This window comes from Lethenteron reissneri, chromosome 3 (genome assembly GCF_015708825.2).
Source record: "Lethenteron reissneri isolate LAM-NWPU_2019-01 chromosome 3, ASM1570882v1, whole genome shotgun sequence".
Lineage (NCBI taxonomy): Eukaryota > Metazoa > Chordata > Hyperoartia > Petromyzontiformes > Petromyzontidae > Lethenteron > Lethenteron reissneri.
Genome location: NC_083781.1, coordinates 10211725 through 10229863, shown reverse-complemented (window position 1 = coordinate 10229863; position 18139 = coordinate 10211725). Strand labels below are relative to the sequence as shown.

Genomic DNA, 18139 nt, shown 5'->3' with positions numbered 1-18139 from the left:
CACCTCCACCCACTCTCCCCATCACAATCACCACCCCTCCCTCCCTCCCCCCACCCTCCCCATCACAATCACCACCCCTCCCTCCACCTCCACCCACCATCCCCATCACAATCACCACCCCTCCCTCCCTCCCCCTCCACCCTCCCCATCACAATCACCACCACCTCCTCCTCCCATCTTCTCTCACGCGCTATAAATGTTAGCCGAGTCGACCCACTGTAGTCTGCGCGCCCCTTCCACGTGAGAGACGTCCCATCGCGAAACTCCACCAACTGTCCCTCTCCAGCATCACAGATCTTGCTGCCGAACCCTGGCCCCGGATAGCATCAACCTTGCGGAGTTGCAGAGTAAATCAGACATTATGCAAACACGGAGAGAGATCTGAGTGCGCGTGCGTGTGTGAGAGAGAGAGTTAGTTGCACGGCTGGATAGAACTCTGAGCGCAGCGTAACGCTGACACCAAAGACAAAGATCCCCCGTATAGCCTTGACGGACTGCGTGGGGGGGGGGGGCAAGTGCTTTTAGCGAGCGAGCGAGCAGACGCGCGCGAAGTAGCAGACACGAGGGGTGGGGGGGGGGGAACGTACGCGCAGACTCTCAACACACACACACATACACACATACACACGCACATACATACACACACACACATACACGCGCACACACACATACACACACGCACATACACACACACATACACACACACATACACGCACATACACACACCCGCACATACACACACACGCACATACACACGCACACACGCGCACACACACACACGTGCGCACACGTACACACGCGCGCACACACATACACACACATACACACGCGCACACACACACGCACATACGCGCACGCACACACACGCACCCACGCGCGCACACACACGCACACACGCGCGCACACACACACAGACATACACGCGCGCACACACGCACACACGCGCGCACACACACACATACGCGCACACGCACACACGCACACACGCGCGTACACACACACATACGCGCACACGCACACACACGCACACACGCGCGCACACACACATACGCGCACACGCACACACACGCACACACGCGCGCACACACATACACATACACGCACACACATACACACACACATACACACACATACACGCGCGCACGCAGAGGGGATGGGCAAGGCCAGACGACGAATCTCTTGGCTGCTGCTGCCGCTGTAGCTCAACTCGCACACCCACGCCGCCAATGTTAAAGCGGCAGGCGTTGGGGCGAGCAACGCTCAGTTTGGCGAACGTCTCAGCTGGTCGGCAGGAGGAGCTGCTGCTGCTGCCGCTGCTGCTGCTGCTACTGCTGCCCGTGGCGGTGGTGTTGGTGACTGCCTGCGCTGGTTTGGTAGTAAGCCGCAGCACTTGTTGATGTGCGTGGTTCTTCGTCGTGGCATCGAAGACGACCTAGGAAGAAGAAGAGGAGGAGGAAGCGTGGCGTGGCGTGGTGGTCACAGAAGCACTTTTCGTTGTATCGCGTGAACGACCAGCGGCGCGTTGCAGCAGCCGCACAGCAAGTTAAAGAGTCCGGGACAAGCTCCATCCAGCAAGTGCGCGGATTCTCGATTTTCGCTGCTGGTGGCGGTGGCGTTGGGAGGCAGTCGCTCACGCCTGGCCGAGTAGTTTGTGCATTGCAGCGACGAACCTCGTAGCGAACTCGCTGGGTTGGTGGCCTTGGTAGTTTTGTGCCACCGAAGGATCGGTGGTGAGTGGCGAGCGGGAGGGTTTGATTCTAGCCTCCAACTTTCGTCACGAGATTCGTCGAGCGCGCGGGCTTGGAGAGGCGGGCGGGGGGGTGTTTGGACTGAGTTGGAGTAGCGAGGAAGGAGGTGGTGGTGGTGTTAGTGGGTGCCGAGGCTCCTCGTGTCCACCCTCGGTGTGAGTCGGGGCTGTGAAACGGCGCAGTGAAAGATTGAGTCATCAGCAGCGGCGGCTCTTTTGGTTTGGTGGAGTGTTTCGAATTTTTTTATTTTAGTTTCACCGCCACCACACAAAAAAAGCAAAGCTGCAGACACCAGAGAGAGAGAGAGAGACGGGAGAGTCTCACTTTTCTCGGCCAGTTCGAGTGGAAGCGACCACGAAAGCCAGTGCAACAACAACGACAACAACAACGACAACAACGAGTGAACGGCTCTGGACTCGTCCCCGGCAACGTCAAGGCTCAATCCGAGGACTCGGGTCGGGAACGCTCGACTCGTGCTGGTCTGGAATCAACGCGCGATAAGCCGCCGATTTAAATCTTCTGGACTCGCCTGACCCCAAAGGTTCAGCTTGAATCATCACCATCACCACCATCACCATCATCACCATCACCACCATCATCACCATCACCATCGTTCATCCTCGCGCGTTCTTATTCGAAAGCGCTCCGATTGAACACCTCGCTCCGGCTTTTTTAAATTTCTGATCCGGGACGATAAGAAGATAAGACGTGGCTGGCGGAGACACCATGAGACACAAGTCCCAGGGAGGAGGAGGAGGAGGAGGTCTGTAAGGTTTCCGGAGAGAGAATCCTAAGAGGAGTCGAACGGAGGAGGAGTTCGCGACACCGCGAGACGGGAGAGAGAGCGCGAGAGCGGTGGCCACGTCTCGCCATGGATCTGCGCACCCAGCTGCTGATCGCGCTCTGTCACGTGTGCTTCATCGGCGCCAAGGTGAGTGTGGCTGAGAGCGAGAGAGCGAGAGTTTCAATGGGATTGAAGTTGTGATGATGATGATGATCATCAGCAGCAGCAGCAGCGGCAGCGGAATCATCCGTAGCAGCATCACCATCGTCGTCGTCATTGTCAAAGCAGCAGCAGCATCATCATCATCAGCAGCAGCAGTAATCATAGTTATGATGGTAATCATTGTCACTAGTGGAATGATGATCATCAACACTAGCAGAGTCATCAGTGGCAGCAGTAGCATCATCGTCAGCTGGAGTATTATAACCAGGAGTATTCGCGTTGTCATCATAATCAGCAGCAGCGGCGGGGTCGTGATCATAGTCGTATCAGCAGCAGCAGTGCCTGTGTGTGGTCGTCTCAATTAGTCTGACTCTGTTACACGCATCACACTTGTCCGCATCAGAATCGTCGTTACAATCATCAACAGGAGCAGTTGCGGAATCGGCATCAGCAGCACCATAATTCGTCGACAGCATCAGCAGCAGCGGCATCATCATCGTCATTAGTATCATGCAGCAGTGGCGTTATTCTCGTGCGTAATGTCATCGTCGTCATCAGGAGTGTCGTCATCATCAACAGCTCAATGAGCAGCAAGACTGTTACACACATCCATCAGTAGCATCATCCTCTATAGAATGCTCATCAGCAGCAGTAGCAGCGACATCCCCGTCAGCAGAAACTTCTGTTTCAGCAGTAGAGGGCAGTATGAAACACCATCAGCAGCAGCAGCGGTTGTATCATTCGTAGCAGAAGCATCAGCATCGTTATCATCATTAGTAGCATCTCCATCATCCGGAGCAGCAGTGATATTAGCATCATGAGTTGCATCATCATAAGCAGCAGTGGTGCTAGTGATGAAAATGAATTTTATGATGTTGATGCTGCACTTTATGTCATTGCTGCTGCTGATGATGGTAGCATCTGATGATGATGGTAGCATCTAATGATGATGGTATCATCATCAGCATCATCAGCAGCAGCAGTGATGATAATTATGATAATTAATATATGATGATGTTGATGCTGCAATTATGTCATTGCTGCTGATGATGATGGTATCATCATCAGCATAATCAGCATCATCATCAGCATCATCAGCAGTGATGGTAGCATCATCAGCAGCAGCAGTATCATCCTGAGCAGCAATGCCATACTCTACAGCATCAACATCACATCTTTATTTTCAGCATTATCTTTATGACCATCTGAACAACACCACCACCACCACCACCATCATGCTCATCGGTCATTATCGATCCACAGCTGGATGAGATCCCCTCTCTGCCGACTATTCCGCGCTCAGATATCAATCACCGGGGCTTCTGTTCTTTATTCTCTCCCTCTGCAGATAACCATCGTACAACATTTCGTTTGCTTTTGCCGTCTCGACAAAGCCCCTTTGACGCAACCACGCTCTACACAAACGCAACTCGATGCCCCTTTTGTCACTCCACTGCTGGATGAAGGCCGTGCCGGTTGTGGGGGTTGTCTGTTTGTTTGTTTGTTTGGCCATACTTCTCCGCGCTCGTCAATGTGAGCTGGCGAAAGAAGGGGGCCACGGTGTGGGTGGAGGTTAATCTATGATCGGGACCGGTTAGGACATCACTCTATAAAACTATAAACTATGTTTTATTTTTATGTTACCAGGTAAGGCCCATTGGGCTATACAGTTATTTTTCAGAAGCGAACTGGCCCACAAATGATAGCTCAACAAAGTGGCTTACCATCACGTGGACATTTACAGCAGCCAAACACTCTAAACGCGTGATGTTGATTCTAAATGTGGAGGGGGGAAAACCGGAGCACCCGGAGAAAAATCCACGTGACCACGGGGAGAGAGAGAGACACGCAAACTCCAAAATATACAGCAGGCGTCAGGGGTTGGGATCGAACCCACGAATCACTCCTGCGTACCAGGCGAGGTAGTTAACAGCTCGCCACTGATGTTCGCCAGCTCTGGACCGGTTTCGACACGCAGTGTCTCATCGGCAGCAGCGGTCTGCCTTGCTTGAATCAAAGCTGGTGACTTAGCGGCTCTTACAGGCAAGAAACCTCCTGTCTTTACCACGTGTGTCTTAGTTCGATGCGAAACATATATGTAGAATTATGATACGCAACACAATAACGGAAGCTGATGTCACCCACGGCGCTTGTGCCAGGCTATGTGCATCTTGAGGCTATGACGTGAAGTGTGGATGTCTCGCTGACATGAGGTCATGGAACAGACTCAGGTGCTATGGGTTGACTGACTGAGATGACTGGCAGATGCACCACCTGTGCTCCCCCACTATGCCACATTTCTGTGTTTTAGCCGCCCGGCGCTCCGCTCGTTGTTGTGAGCGTCGACTGCCTCCAACGGATCGGTGGCGTCCTTCACGAGAGGTCATGAATATTATTAACTAAGAAGTCTCGAAACTTCAAGTGACTGGCGATGCAGCTTCCGGGCAGCATTACGCATCTGACGAAAAGATAATGGCACTCGACTGATTCGAAGTGAGACCTCCACTGCCAAACCGGAGCTGGGGCATGAGCACACTGCCCAAATATGTAAACTCCTCCACTCTCTCCACAACTGCCCCATCCATTACTCATTGGAGAGTTGAGGGGGTGGAGTGTTTGATGACACAAAGGGCCCAGGTGCCTTGGTCTGGCAGAGGCTGGTTTGTTTCCACAGCAGATCCCCCCCCCCCAATTTTCTCCGAGTGACCAGCAATTACCAAGTCATCAACATATACACCGTGGTTAGCCGGCAGCGAGTTGTCCTCACCGGGTTATCGATCAGCCAGCCTCCCGTTTTTTGTTGTTGTAAAATCCATTGCAAGCGCCATAAAATCCTGCTCGAAATATGTGGTCACACAATCCGTTCGGTTTTTTTTTCTCCTTCGGGGGCCCGTAGAACGTCACGTCACTTTGTTGGCGGAACAGCGACATCGGCCAGCCACTCGCAGGTGGGGTGGCGGTTGTGGTGGCTACTTCATCGTTTTGATGCTCCGCAACCATCGTAGCGTCAGGCAGCCTCTCACCCCCCAAACTCCCCAATTGCCCCACGATGTTGTTTGGGCTTAGAGGGTGTTTCACCCTTCCGCAAGACCTCACAGAAATGCTCGGCAAACTACAAAAAAATCTGCAGACCGCACCTTTGAGGTCAGAGATCAGAGAGAGCCATTTCGTTCCCCGTAATGAGGACAGCGATTAGGGGGGGGGGGGGTGGTGCTGCAAGTCTCCTATTGAGTGAGTTGCGTTAAAGGGTGAGTTGCCATTGTGTTGGGCCACCGGCGTTGCCCGTGGACAGACCAACTCCACGGACGGTGGTTGCTGGGTGTGAAGGACATGGGGACCCACATTCTCTGCTCAGCCTCAACAAAGTACAGCCAGGGGTCCCGGTTTGGGCCCAGCGTGCACGAGAAGACGAGTCTGATGTGGACTTGGTGATTACAAGACCATTGGCTGTATTCTATTAAAAACTATTTTTTACTTACCAGGGTAAAGCCCATTGACCTGTATAACTCTTTTTCGGAAGCGAGCTGGCCACAAATGATAGCCCGACGAAGTGGCTTATCATCATGTGGACATTTATAGCAGCCAAGGACCCGGAGGAAAATCCACACGAGCACGGGGAGAACACGCAAGCTCCACATCTACAGGCGTCAGGGTCGGGATCGAAACCCACGACCTCCTGTATACTAGGCGAGGTAGTTAACATCTCCTCGCCACCGTGATGATGATGAGAGAGAGACGCAAACTCCAAATATACAGCAGCAGGCGTCAGGGTCGGGATCGAACCCACGACCTCCTGTATACCAGGCGAGGTAGTTAACATCTCCTAGCCACCGTGATGATGATGAGAGAGAAACGCAAACTCCAAATATACAGCAGGCGTCATGGTCGGGATCGAACCCACGACCTCCTGTATACTAGGCGAGGTAGTTAACATCTCCTAGCCACCGTGATGATGATGAGAGAGAGAGACGCAAATTCCAAATATACAGCAGACGTCAGGGTCGGGATCGAACCCACGACCTCCTGTATACTAGGCGAGGTAGTTAACATCTCCTAGCCACCGTGATGATGATGAGAGAGAAACGCAAACTCCAAATATACAGCAGCAGGCGTCAGAGTCGGGATCGAAACCCACGACCTCCTGTATACTAGGCGAGGCAGTTAACATCTCCTAGCCACCGTGATGATGATGAGAGAGAGACGCAAACTCCAAATATACAGCAGCAGGCGTCAGGGTCGGGATCGAACCCACGACCTCCTGTATACTAGGCGAGGTAGTTAACATCTCCTAGCCACCGTGACACCCAAATCGAGCAGCATTCTTCTGCCGTTGTTGTGTTTTTTCGCTGATCTGGTCCATCCGGACCAATAACTCCTGCCCAAGTGTTGTTACGACCCACTCGTGTTTGTTTAAGTCGCCCAATAAGAAGACTCGTATCCCAAATTGGGGGCGGGGAGGGGGTACTTTAGCCAACACCTGGGGCAGGAGGTCATAGAAGGCATCTTTGACTCATCAGCCTTGCCCCCGCCAGCAAGAATAGGCAGCCTCCGCCTGCTGCCGATCGGGAGTCGAGTCCACAGTGGCATGGGATTCGCAGCCTCCCACACCGCACCAATGCGCTCCCACATCCCCCGTCATGATTTGATTCGGATGAAGAGCCCCTCCCTGTTGATTGTCGTTATCCTGCCCCAGAGTGGAGGACTGTCCACACCGTGGCGGCTGCCAGAACCGGCATGCTGGGGCCTTATACTCTTAGTTCTTTCGGTCAAAGTCACGTAGGTAAAAAAATGAAATTAAAAATAAAAATAAAAACAAAAAAATCACGACGTTTCGGAGGCAACGCAAGCTTTCGTCTTCAGGTGAAACTGTCACAGCAAAAAAGTCACCTACGTGACTTTCCCGAAAGAACTAAGAGTATGAATCCTTGCAGTCACGAAAGCTTCAAATCTAGAAACGCTGGGGCCTCCTGTATCCCACAGGGGGCCCAGGTGGTAACCGGACTAGCTCCCAACAAAGGAATGGCAGCCTCTCCTCCCACCCCCCTAGTGAGCTTTCATGAGCAATTGTCTTGTTCCTGGCGGCTACCCGAGCGGGAGAGGGTTTCAGTCCTCTGGCCTGGCCCCTCGGGGTCTCCAGAACATTCTTTACATTCGTTTATTAAAGTTTGATACAGGTAACTTGGAAATTATATTTAAGGTCGAGGTGGGGTACCGGTCCCCATCTAGAATCAAACCTGAGCACGCAACGAGGATTATGATCTTTACAAGTTAGAGAAAAGCTAAGCAGGCGATATGTCTCGCGACCCGTCGCCATCGTACGCCCTTCTGAGAGTGCGTATTTTCAGCAGCATTAAGAATAGGTTTTCCACTTTTTTCTGGCAAGCAAACAGGTGTTAAGTTGTTAAAACACCAAACTGAAACCTTTTACGAGGAATCATGTCTACATTAACCACAATACCTGTGGACAGAAGGCAAACTAAAAACATACTCTGATAATATATGCATTGTCTTTGAAACTGATTGGTCCACACCAGAGACAGCTTTCTTTTGAGCCTAGTCTCAAAACGGTGTTAGACCAGAGGACGCTAAAAAGGGGAACACCTATTCTCATATTTTGGAACTGGCAAAGGAGGTCCCATGATGTATAGCATTGATTCTGTAGAAGTCAACTGTGGACTGGCTTTGACATGCACATACAGTGACTGCGTCTCATGAGCACGGTTCAGCCTCGCTTGAATCACCGCTGGTGACCTGCCAGATGTTAGAGACAGCTCCTCTTTGTGGCATGACGATTATTGTGTGAGCCTTTCGCTCAGTGACATGGCACTCAACGTGGTGCCAATGCCGTGTGGTGTAACAAGGGGACGAGGATTGTTTGCCAGATATGCAATATACACCTGTTCACCAACACTGACACAAACAGACGCTTGTGTGTGTACACATTCATGCAAAAGAAAAGATCCCCCCCGTGTCGCCTTAACAGACTGTTGGGGCAAGTGCTGTTAGCGAGCACCTGTGAAGGCCGGCACGGCACACGAGGGGGTGGGTGGCCAGCACCACGCCCGGCCGCCTTTGTTTCCCCAGTGGCGATGAATACACACTGCACGAGGTACTAATTTTGAGACTGAGTTGACTTAGGGGAGGCCCGGGACCGGTTCAAACAATCGTCACCGGTGTTGGCCGCGAGCGGGAATCGAACTCGGCTCGCCAGGTTCGTAGCGCTAACCGCTACGCCACCGCTCCCCGCTCACTGACACAACAAAGATCCCCCGTATAGCCTTAACAGACTGTAGGGGCAAGTGCTGTTAACGAGCACCTATGAAGGCCGGAACGGTACACGAGGGGGTGGGTGGCCAGCACCACGCCCGACCGCCTTTGTCTCCCCAGTGGCGATGTTTACACACCGCGCCAGGTACTCATTTAAGGCTGAGTCGACCTAGGGGAGGCCCAGGACCGGTTCAGATAATCGTCACTGGTGTTAGCCGTGAGCGGGAATCGAACCCGTGTCGCCAGGTTCATAGCGCAGCGCGCTAACCGCTACACTACCGCTCCCCGCTGACTGACACGCACACAGATTAACACACACACACACGCGGAGAGATTAAGACACGTAGACACACATGCACGCACATGTAGAGAACTCTGTATATAAACAGGGCTGGTGGAAAAACAAGTGGGCTCCGTTTCCAGTCGGACCTGTTTCAATGAGAGCGTGCGTGAGGATTTGAGATGAGAGAGTCGCGAGAGAGGGAGAGAGGGAAGGGGTAAGAAGGTGGAGGAGGAGGAGAGCAGAGCGTGAAATCTTTTGTGAAATCTTTCATTTAAAAAGGGGGGGGGGGTGGCTTGTAAAGCAAAGCATTGAAAAAAAACGAAATGATGAACGAAGCAAAACTATACTCTTTGGTTGTTTAGGTAAAGTCACGTAGGTGGAAATAAAAAATTAAATAACACTAAAAAAATTAATTTTAATAAAATTAAAATTAAAATAACTAAATTAAATCACGACGTTTCGCAAGCAACACAAGCCTTCGTCATCAGGTGCGACAGCCACAGCAAACATTTTTTTTTGCTGGAGTGGACAAGATCTGCTCGTAACAAGATATTATATAAGGCGAGAGAGAGAGAGATGTCCCAACGAAGCAAAGTGCCGACTACACCGAGCATCTTCTTGTTTCCTCTGATCGTAGAAAAAAAGAGAGGTGGGTGGGGGAAGAGAGAGGCGAGCGCGCGAGAGATAGAGAACAGAAGGAATCGAGAGAGAGGATTTGAAGGGAGAGACGGGAGGAAGGCGAGGACGTGAGATGAGAGGGGCGGACGGGGTAGAAAATATACAGTGGCGAAGCTGCCCAGGAAACTTTGCAACGTTGCCCCCCAACGTTGCCTCGACGTTGGGATGTTTACTGGGCAAGGAGTGCGCTGGGGGGTACAATTGCACCGTGGCACCACGGGCCGGAGTGATTAGGGCCACGAAGGGGAGGGGGGCTGGTGGAAGGGGGGTGGAAGGGGTGGGGGGGTAGAGGGGGTGTGGTGGAGGTGGAAATTAGACAGAGGCAATTGAGGTGGGGGGGGGTTCCCATTTCATTCGCTGCACCAAACGCCCATGGCCACCACACGGTTACTCAGAGTGCAGAGAGGAGACCGCGGAGAGAGAGGCGACGAGGAAAGATATTCTTAGGTTGTTTCGGTAAAGTCACGTAGGTAAAAAAAAATTAATAAAAGTAAAATAAAAATAAAATAAAATCACGACGTTTCGGAGGCAACACAAGCTTCCGTATTCAGGTGGAACCGTCACAGCACGATAGTTTACTTTTATTAATTAAAAATTTTTACCTACGTGACTTTACCGAAAAAACCCTAAGAATATGAATCCTTGCAGTCACGAAAGCTTCAAATCTAGAAAAAAAAGACGAGGAAAGAGTTGGTGGTGGGTTGGTTGGGGGGGGCAGCGGGGAGTCGTAGAGAAGAGAGCGGATGGTGGGTGGAGGGGAGTGCGAGGGAGGAGAGGCGAAACAGGTGGGGGTGGAGATGGCATGTATTGGAGTCGGAGAGAGAGAGTTTAGGGGGGGTCGAGAGGAGAAGAGAATCATTGGGGTTGAGGGGGGGGGGTAAGAGAGAGGTGAGCGATGTAAGTGAGATGCAGAGGTAGAAGGTAGAACTGGAGGGTGGAGGAGAGAGGGGGGGGAGAGATAAGAGAGAGATAAGAGAGGTCTCTTGCTGTCCCGTCACTCGTGCCCGTGTGAATGCGTCACTGCCAGGTGCCGCAATATCTTCCTCGAACATCTCCGCTCTGCCTCTCTCTCTCTCCCTCTGCCCCCTCTCTCTCCCTGCCCCCCCCCTCTCTCTCTCTGCCTCTCTTTCTCTCTTTGCCCCCCTCTCTCTCTCTACCCCTCTCTCTCTGCCCCCTCTCTCTCTGCCCCCCTCTCTCTCTGCCCCCCTCTCTCTCTGCCCCCCTCTCTCTCTGCCCCCCTCTCTCTCTGCCCCCTATCTCTCTGCCCCCCTATCTCTCTGCCCCCCTCTCTCTCTCTCTGCCCCCCTCTCTCTCTCTGCCCCCCCCTCTCTCTCTGCCCCCCCTCTCTCTCTGCCCCCTCTCTCTCTGCCCCCCTCTCTCTCTCTGCCCCCCTCTCTCTCTCTGCCCCCCTATCTTTCTACCCCTCTATCTCTCTACCCCTCTCTCTCTACCCCCTCTCTCTGCCCCCCTCTCTCTCTGCCCCCCTCTCTCACTCTGCCCCCTATCTCTGCCCCCCTCTCTCTCTGCCTCTCTCTCTCTGCCCCCCTCTCTCTCTGCGTCTCTCGCTTCTATATTTTCCTTTCGTCCGCCGACAATTCTGGAGTCAGCTCTGAGAGCTGATCAACGTGGTTCTGAGTGCGCGCTGCCCTACGACCCCGGCGCCACCGAGTTCGATTCCCGATCACGGCCACCAACACCAGGTGACGATTATCCGAACCGTTCCTGGGCCCTCCCCTAGGTCGACTCGGCCTCAATCGAGTACCTGGTGCGGTGTGTAAAACGCCACCACAGGGGAGACAAAGGCGGCCGAGCATGGCGTTGGCCACCCACCCCCTCGTGTGCCGTGCCGGCTTTCATAGCCGCTGGCTAACAGCACTTGCCCCAACAGCCTGTTCAAGGCTATACGGTTTATCTTTGTATGTGTGTGTGTTATCTGATAAGTGGTAACAATGGATTCAAATGAGTCCTCCGCAAGCTTTGATGGTCTTTGTGATGCTCTAAGCGAGAATCCGAGTAGCAGGGAATCTCAGTTGTTGGTGACGTGGGCTGATTGCGGTGGTGGTGGTTGTTGTTGTTGGTGGTGGTGGTGGTGGGGAGCGTTGGTGGGGAGCGGTGGCGCAATGGTTAGCGCACTGAGCTACGAACCCGGCTGCCCAAGTTCGATTCCCGCTCAAGGCGAATTTTTGAAACTGGTCCAGAGCCCCCCCCACTCCACCCACTACCCCTCCCCCTCCTTGGTCGAGGTCGACTCAGCCTTAAATAAGTGCCTGGTGCAGTGTGTGGTGTACATTAGCATTGGGGAGACAAAGGCGGCCGGGCATGGTACTGTTCACAACTCCTGCCTCCCAGGCCCCTTCGCGATAGTGATGATGGGTATCGATGGTTGTCATGGGGTAGTAATGTTGGTTATGGTCATAGTGGTAGTGACGATGATGATATTGACGACGATGGCGGCAGTGGTGATAATTATAAGAAACGGTCGAGATGAGACGTTGACCGTGGTGATGGTGATGATGGTGGTGCCAATGGTGGTGCCAATGGTTGTGATGATGATTCCGGCGGCGATGACGATTTATTTATTTCAATAATTTAGCTTCTTTGCCCAGGGAAAGCGTCGCAGGAGGGAGGCGTCGATTGCTGCCCCATAACACACTCGTCACCGCTAATTTCGCAGAGAACGTGACGCAAATCCCATGAAAACACTCCCGCAAAAAATGGATTCCTACGAATACGCAACTCAAGGAACTCAAAAATGTTTAAATTCCAACCGAGTAATTTTTTTTGCGGCGTAATTTTGTTTAAGCGTTCGGGAGTTGTTGTTTTTCGCCCGGTACCAGTAACATTGTACGTAAAAATAGTTGTTTTTGTTATTGGGTTACATCGCGTAAATATAAGTGTGTCTTCTTGGTTCTTTCGGTAAAGTCACGTAGAAGGGAAATAATAAAATAATAAAAGTAAAATATAATAAAATAATTATCACGACGTTTCGGCCACAGCGCAAGCAGCCGTCCTCAGTCTTGTCTTTCCGACAGACCTGTTCTTCACATGAGGACGGCTGCTTGCGTTGTCGCCGAAACGTCGTGAGAATTATTTTATTATGTATTATTTTTTATTATTTTATTATTTCCCTTCTACGTGACTTTACCGAAAGAACCAAGAAGATGAATCCCTGCAGTCACGAAAGCTTTAAATCGAAATATAAGTGAGTCGTTAAACCCGCAGCCACCCGACACGGCCAATGAGTAAGGTTTGTCACGTGACAAATACAGCACACCGGGTGGGGTGCAGAGTAAACCCACGACGTTTACAATTCCCGTGCGACGTAATCTCGTATCGGTGGTTCGATTTTTCCACAAGCTATGGGCAGGAAGTACCGGACAAGCCGGGGGGGGGGGGGGAAACCCTTGCAGAAAGTGGGAGAGAGAGCGGTCGTACAAACTCCACGCAGACAACCGACCGAATCGGGAATCGAACCCAGGGAGTTTGTCAATGTACACGTCCCCGTTTGTTAATTCGCGAGCCGAACGCTCACGGATGATCAATGTGAGGACTTCACGGTAAGAGCCGTCGCCCCCCCCTCTCTTCCCCCCTCGCACCCCCCCCCCCCGATCCCTCGCCCCTCCACCCCCACCCCTCTCCTGCCCCCCCCCCCCGCTCCCTGGCCCCTCCACCCCCACCCCTCTCCTGCCCCCCCCCCGATCCCTCGCCCATCCACCCCCGCTCCTCTCCTGCCCCCCCTCCGATCCCTCGCCCCTCCACCCCTCTACTGCCCCCCCCCACCCGCCTCAATCTGTGAACACGATCCCAGAATCAATTGGCCATCCCCTGCATTCTTAGAATTTACGTTTCACAGTCTTCGTGAACAAAAAAAAAACAGACCTCCGTGATGTCGCCTTCCAAGAAAGTCCGCAATTACAGCCTTGCACCTTACACCCTCCCCCCCACACTTCTCACCGCCTTAAGTCTCTCTTCACCGTACAATAAATCCCTGGGGGGGGGGGGGGGGGGCGGGGAAGTAATTCCCCATGGCAAGCGTGCCTCGCCGTTCTTCACTCGTTCGTTGTCGGCACGATCAGCCGAGACGGCCGGCTGGGAAACGTTGGGCCCAACGTTTCCCCAACGTGAGCCCAACGTTGCCCCAACGTTGACCCAACGTTTGGGCAACGTTGACCAAAAGTTGCACCAACGTTGACCCAGCGTGAGGCCCAACGTTGCCCCAACGTTGACCCAACGTTGCCCCACCGTTGACCCAACGTTGACCCAAGGTTACCCCAACATTGACCCAAGGTTACCCCAGCGTTGACCCAGCGTTGACCCAGCGTTGACCCAGCGTTGCCCCACTGTTGACCCAACGTTGCCCCACTGTTGACCCAGCGTTGCCCCACTGTTGACCCAACGTTGACCCAACGTTGACCCAACGTTGACCCAAAGTTGCCCCAAAGTTGCCCCAACGTTGCCCCAACGTTGACCCAACGTTGACCCAAAGTTGCCCCAAAGTTGCCCCAAAGTTGCCCCAATGTTGACCCAAAGTTGCCCCAATGTTGACCCAGCGTTGACCCAAAGTTGCCCCAAAGTTGCCCCAACGTTGCCCCAACGTTGACCCAACGTTGACCCAAAGTTGACCCAAAGTTGCCCCAAAGTTGCCCCAACGTTGCCCCAACGTTGACCCAGCGTTGACCCAAAGTTGCCCCAACGTTGCCCCAACGTTGCCCCAACGTTGACCCAACGTTGACCCAAAGTTGCCCCAAAGTTGCCCCAAAGTTTCCCCAACGTTGACCCAAAGTTGCCCCAATGTTGACCCAGCGTTGACCCAAAGTTGCCCCAATGTTGACCCAAAGTTGCCCCAATGTTGACCCAGCGTTGACCCAAAGTTGACCCAACGTTGACCAAAAGGTGCCCAAAACGTTGCCCCCAACGTTGACGCCAACGGGGCATGTTTACCGGCTTTTTTTGTTGTTGCGTCGCTGATCATCGCCCCTTTTGTCACGGGTTCCTGTTTGCTGCAACAAGTCAAGTTGCTCGCGAACGAGCCCCTTGCGATCGCAACACGACGGGGGGAGGGGAGGAGGGGGGGAGGACACGTGATGTAATTTTTAAGAATATGTTTTGGTTCTCGGTGAATGAGTAAAATATGGCCGCAATAAAACCTTGGCGTGGTTTACGAGGTAATGAATCGTGGAGTTTTGTCGAGACTGGGTTTGTGCTGCGTCGTAGCGGCTGGGGTGGGGAGACGAGGCAGTGTCCGGCTGACAGGGAGCGTCACCACATCAACATCACCATCAACATCATCATCACCAACATCATCATCATCACCAACATCATATCATCACCAACATCATCATCACCAACATCACCATCATCATCATCACCAACATCACCATCATCATCATCACCAACATCATCATCATCACCAACATCATCATCATCACCAACATCATCATCATCACCAACAACATCATCATCATCACCAACAACATCATCATCATCACCCACATCATCATCATCACCAACATCATCATCATCATCATCACCAACATCATCATCACCCACATCATCATCATCACCAACATCACCAACATCATTGTCATCATCACCAACATCATCATCATCATCACCAACATCATCATCACCAACATCATCATCATCACCAACATCATCATCATCATCACCATCATCATCACCACCAACATCATCACATCATCATCACCAACATCATCATCATCATCATCACCAACATCATCATCATCACCAACATCATCATCACCAACATCACATTATCATCACCAACATCACTACATCATCACCACATCATCACCGCATCACCACCAACCGAGTCAAGCCCGTACAGCTGTGAAGAAGGCCCATTGCCCAGAACGTCGGGCCCACTGCCGCATACGTTTTCCCGTTCGCGACGAACGACGCGAGTGTTTGAGGTCTCCTTGTGAACTCGATCGGCAGCTCGGGTGCGGCGAGGTAAAGTGTGGGTACCCTCACCCCTGTACAGACATCTGGGCGTCACGTTGGCGAGATGTTTACAACCTCGCCTGGCGTTGAGGGGCTCGTGGTCTTGAACCCGACCCTGACACCTGCTGTATATTTGAGTTTGCGTGTCTCGCCCCCCACCCTCCCCGTGGTGGCGTGGATTTTTCTTCTGGTCCTCCGGTTTTTCCCTCCACATTTAGAATCAACAACGTCGCGCGTTTAGAGTGTTTGGCTGCTCTAAATGTCCACGTGACAGTAAGTGCCTTCGTTGAGCTGTCATTGGTGATGTAGCTTCTGAAAGAGAGCTACATGGCTCAGTGGGCCTTAACCGGTACAACAATCTAAATGTCTACAGAGTAGAACCCCTCTTAACGACCGCCCCTATGAGCGACGTAGAGCCCAATGTGTAATGTATAGTCGTGTAGTGTTTAGTAGTGCATAGTGTAGTGTTTAGTAGTGTAGTGTTTAGTAGTGTAGTGTATAGTAGTGTAGTGTATAGTAGTGTCGTGTTTAGTAGTGCATAGTGTAGTGTATAGCAGTGTATAATGTAGTGTACAGTAGTGCACAATAGTGTTTAGTGTAGTGTATAATGTAGTTTACAGTAGTGTAGTGTTTAGTAGTGTATAATGTAGTGTATAGTAGTGTGTAGTGTAGTGTATGTTATTGCAGTGTATAGTGATGTTGTGTATAGTAGTGTATAATTTAGTGTATAGTAGTATATAGCAGTGTAGTGTATAGTAGTTTATAATGTAGTGTACAGTAGTGTAGTGCATCCATAGATTTCCATGTGTTCGCTTACCGACCATTACCCTGTTAACGAGGGGCTGTTCCAGGTGCGTTGAATATCAATGAATGCACTGCTTAACCACCTTTCTTTTAATATCATACGTTTATCATGTTGTTAGTGTCTTTACGTATTAGTATCCGTTGTTTAAAATGTTATAAAATACGTTTTGTGGTTTGACAAAGGGGGTAACTTTCGACTCTAGCAGCCTCTAACGTGTACTTTCTGTACTCGCTTAGCGACCGAATCGCTTTGGCGAACCAATTGCCGCCGTGCACAAGAGGAGGAAGTTCCTACCGTCGCTTAGTCGGCCTGTTCAGTGGGGACGAGTCTGCGAAAGTCTCTCGCGCCCCACCCACCCACCCCAGGATTTGCCCAGTGGAGTTGCCTCCGGCGGCAGTGACAGCCCCCCGCCGTTATGGGGGGCTACCCCCCTTCACCGCCCGTCTTTACCACGCGTTTTGTGATGCTCGTAAAGGTCACGGCTCATGTGTGGCTGGGATGGTGGTGGGGGGCTAGTTTAGGGTTAGGTGTGGTGGAGTGTGGGGGGGGGGGGGGGTACGGCGGGCGATGTTGAGGCTGGGAGAGGATGGGTGGATGCGAGTCGCGAGGTCTCAACATCTGAGAGGTCACGGGGCGAGGAGCTAGAGGTCAACACGCGCGCACGGAGAGACGCCGATGACGCCGCCCGATTCCTCGCCACTGAAATGATTTCGACGCGGATGCGTCCGTCGTTTCGGCACCCTGGGAGTGAGCGGTGGTGGGGGAGGGGGGGGCTGTGGTGGAATGGGATGGGGGGGGGCTGTCGCTGTTGAGTCCGCGAGCCGCTCCGAGTGGCGATGATGAGAGGGCAAGGCAGGCAGATTGGTCGCGGTGGAGTGACCCTGAGTGAGAGTTGCGTCATTCTTGACAGATCGCCGCCGGCCTTGTTACCGCTGCTATTCTGCGCGATGCCTGCGTGTCCGCAGTTCCCGTGCCCCCGGCAATAGCAGTAAAGGCGCAGCCCCTGCAATATGCGCGCCGCTGCCGGAACGGAGCCTTCCAGAGCCCCATCAAAGGGGGAGTTTCCTGGCCAACTCTTTCACACTGGCGGTTCGCGCGCCAAATATTGGCTCGCGTAGTGACGGCATCACATGAATCCCTCCCCTCTATTTAAGACCGAATCAGGAGGAGGATTTCTCCACAACTCTGGCTGCCGCCTGATGACGCTGGTTGTAATTAGGGGTGAAGCGTCGCGGTTAATCGAATTGCAAACGTTGTGGGTTTACTCTCCAACACACTGGGTGTGCTGTACTAGTAACTAGCTGGTACGTTTTGTTGACGTGACAAACCTTACTAATTGACCGTGTCGGGTGGTGGCGGGTTTAACGACACATTTATATTTACGCGATTTAACCCGAAAAATCTCTTCCATGGATCTTTCACACCGGCTAGGTTTTGTCTGGAAAGAG

General features: G+C 52.4%; 1 protein-coding gene across 2 annotated transcripts in view; it reads left to right on the top strand.

The window, feature by feature from the left end:
* The first annotated feature begins 1179 nt into the window (after window positions 1-1179).
* The window catches only part of LOC133346223 (platelet-derived growth factor subunit A-like), a 47282-nt gene continuing 30322 nt past the window's right edge, over window positions 1180-18139 (top strand). The window contains exon 1 of one of the 2 annotated variants that reach the window (XM_061557765.1): window positions 1180-2679. In XM_061557765.1, coding sequence (XP_061413749.1) covers window positions 2620-2679 — 60 coding nt within the window. In that variant the 5' untranslated portion in view covers window positions 1180-2619. The remainder of the gene's footprint in view (window positions 2680-18139) is intronic. The other variant, XM_061557771.1, reaches the window with a different exon arrangement.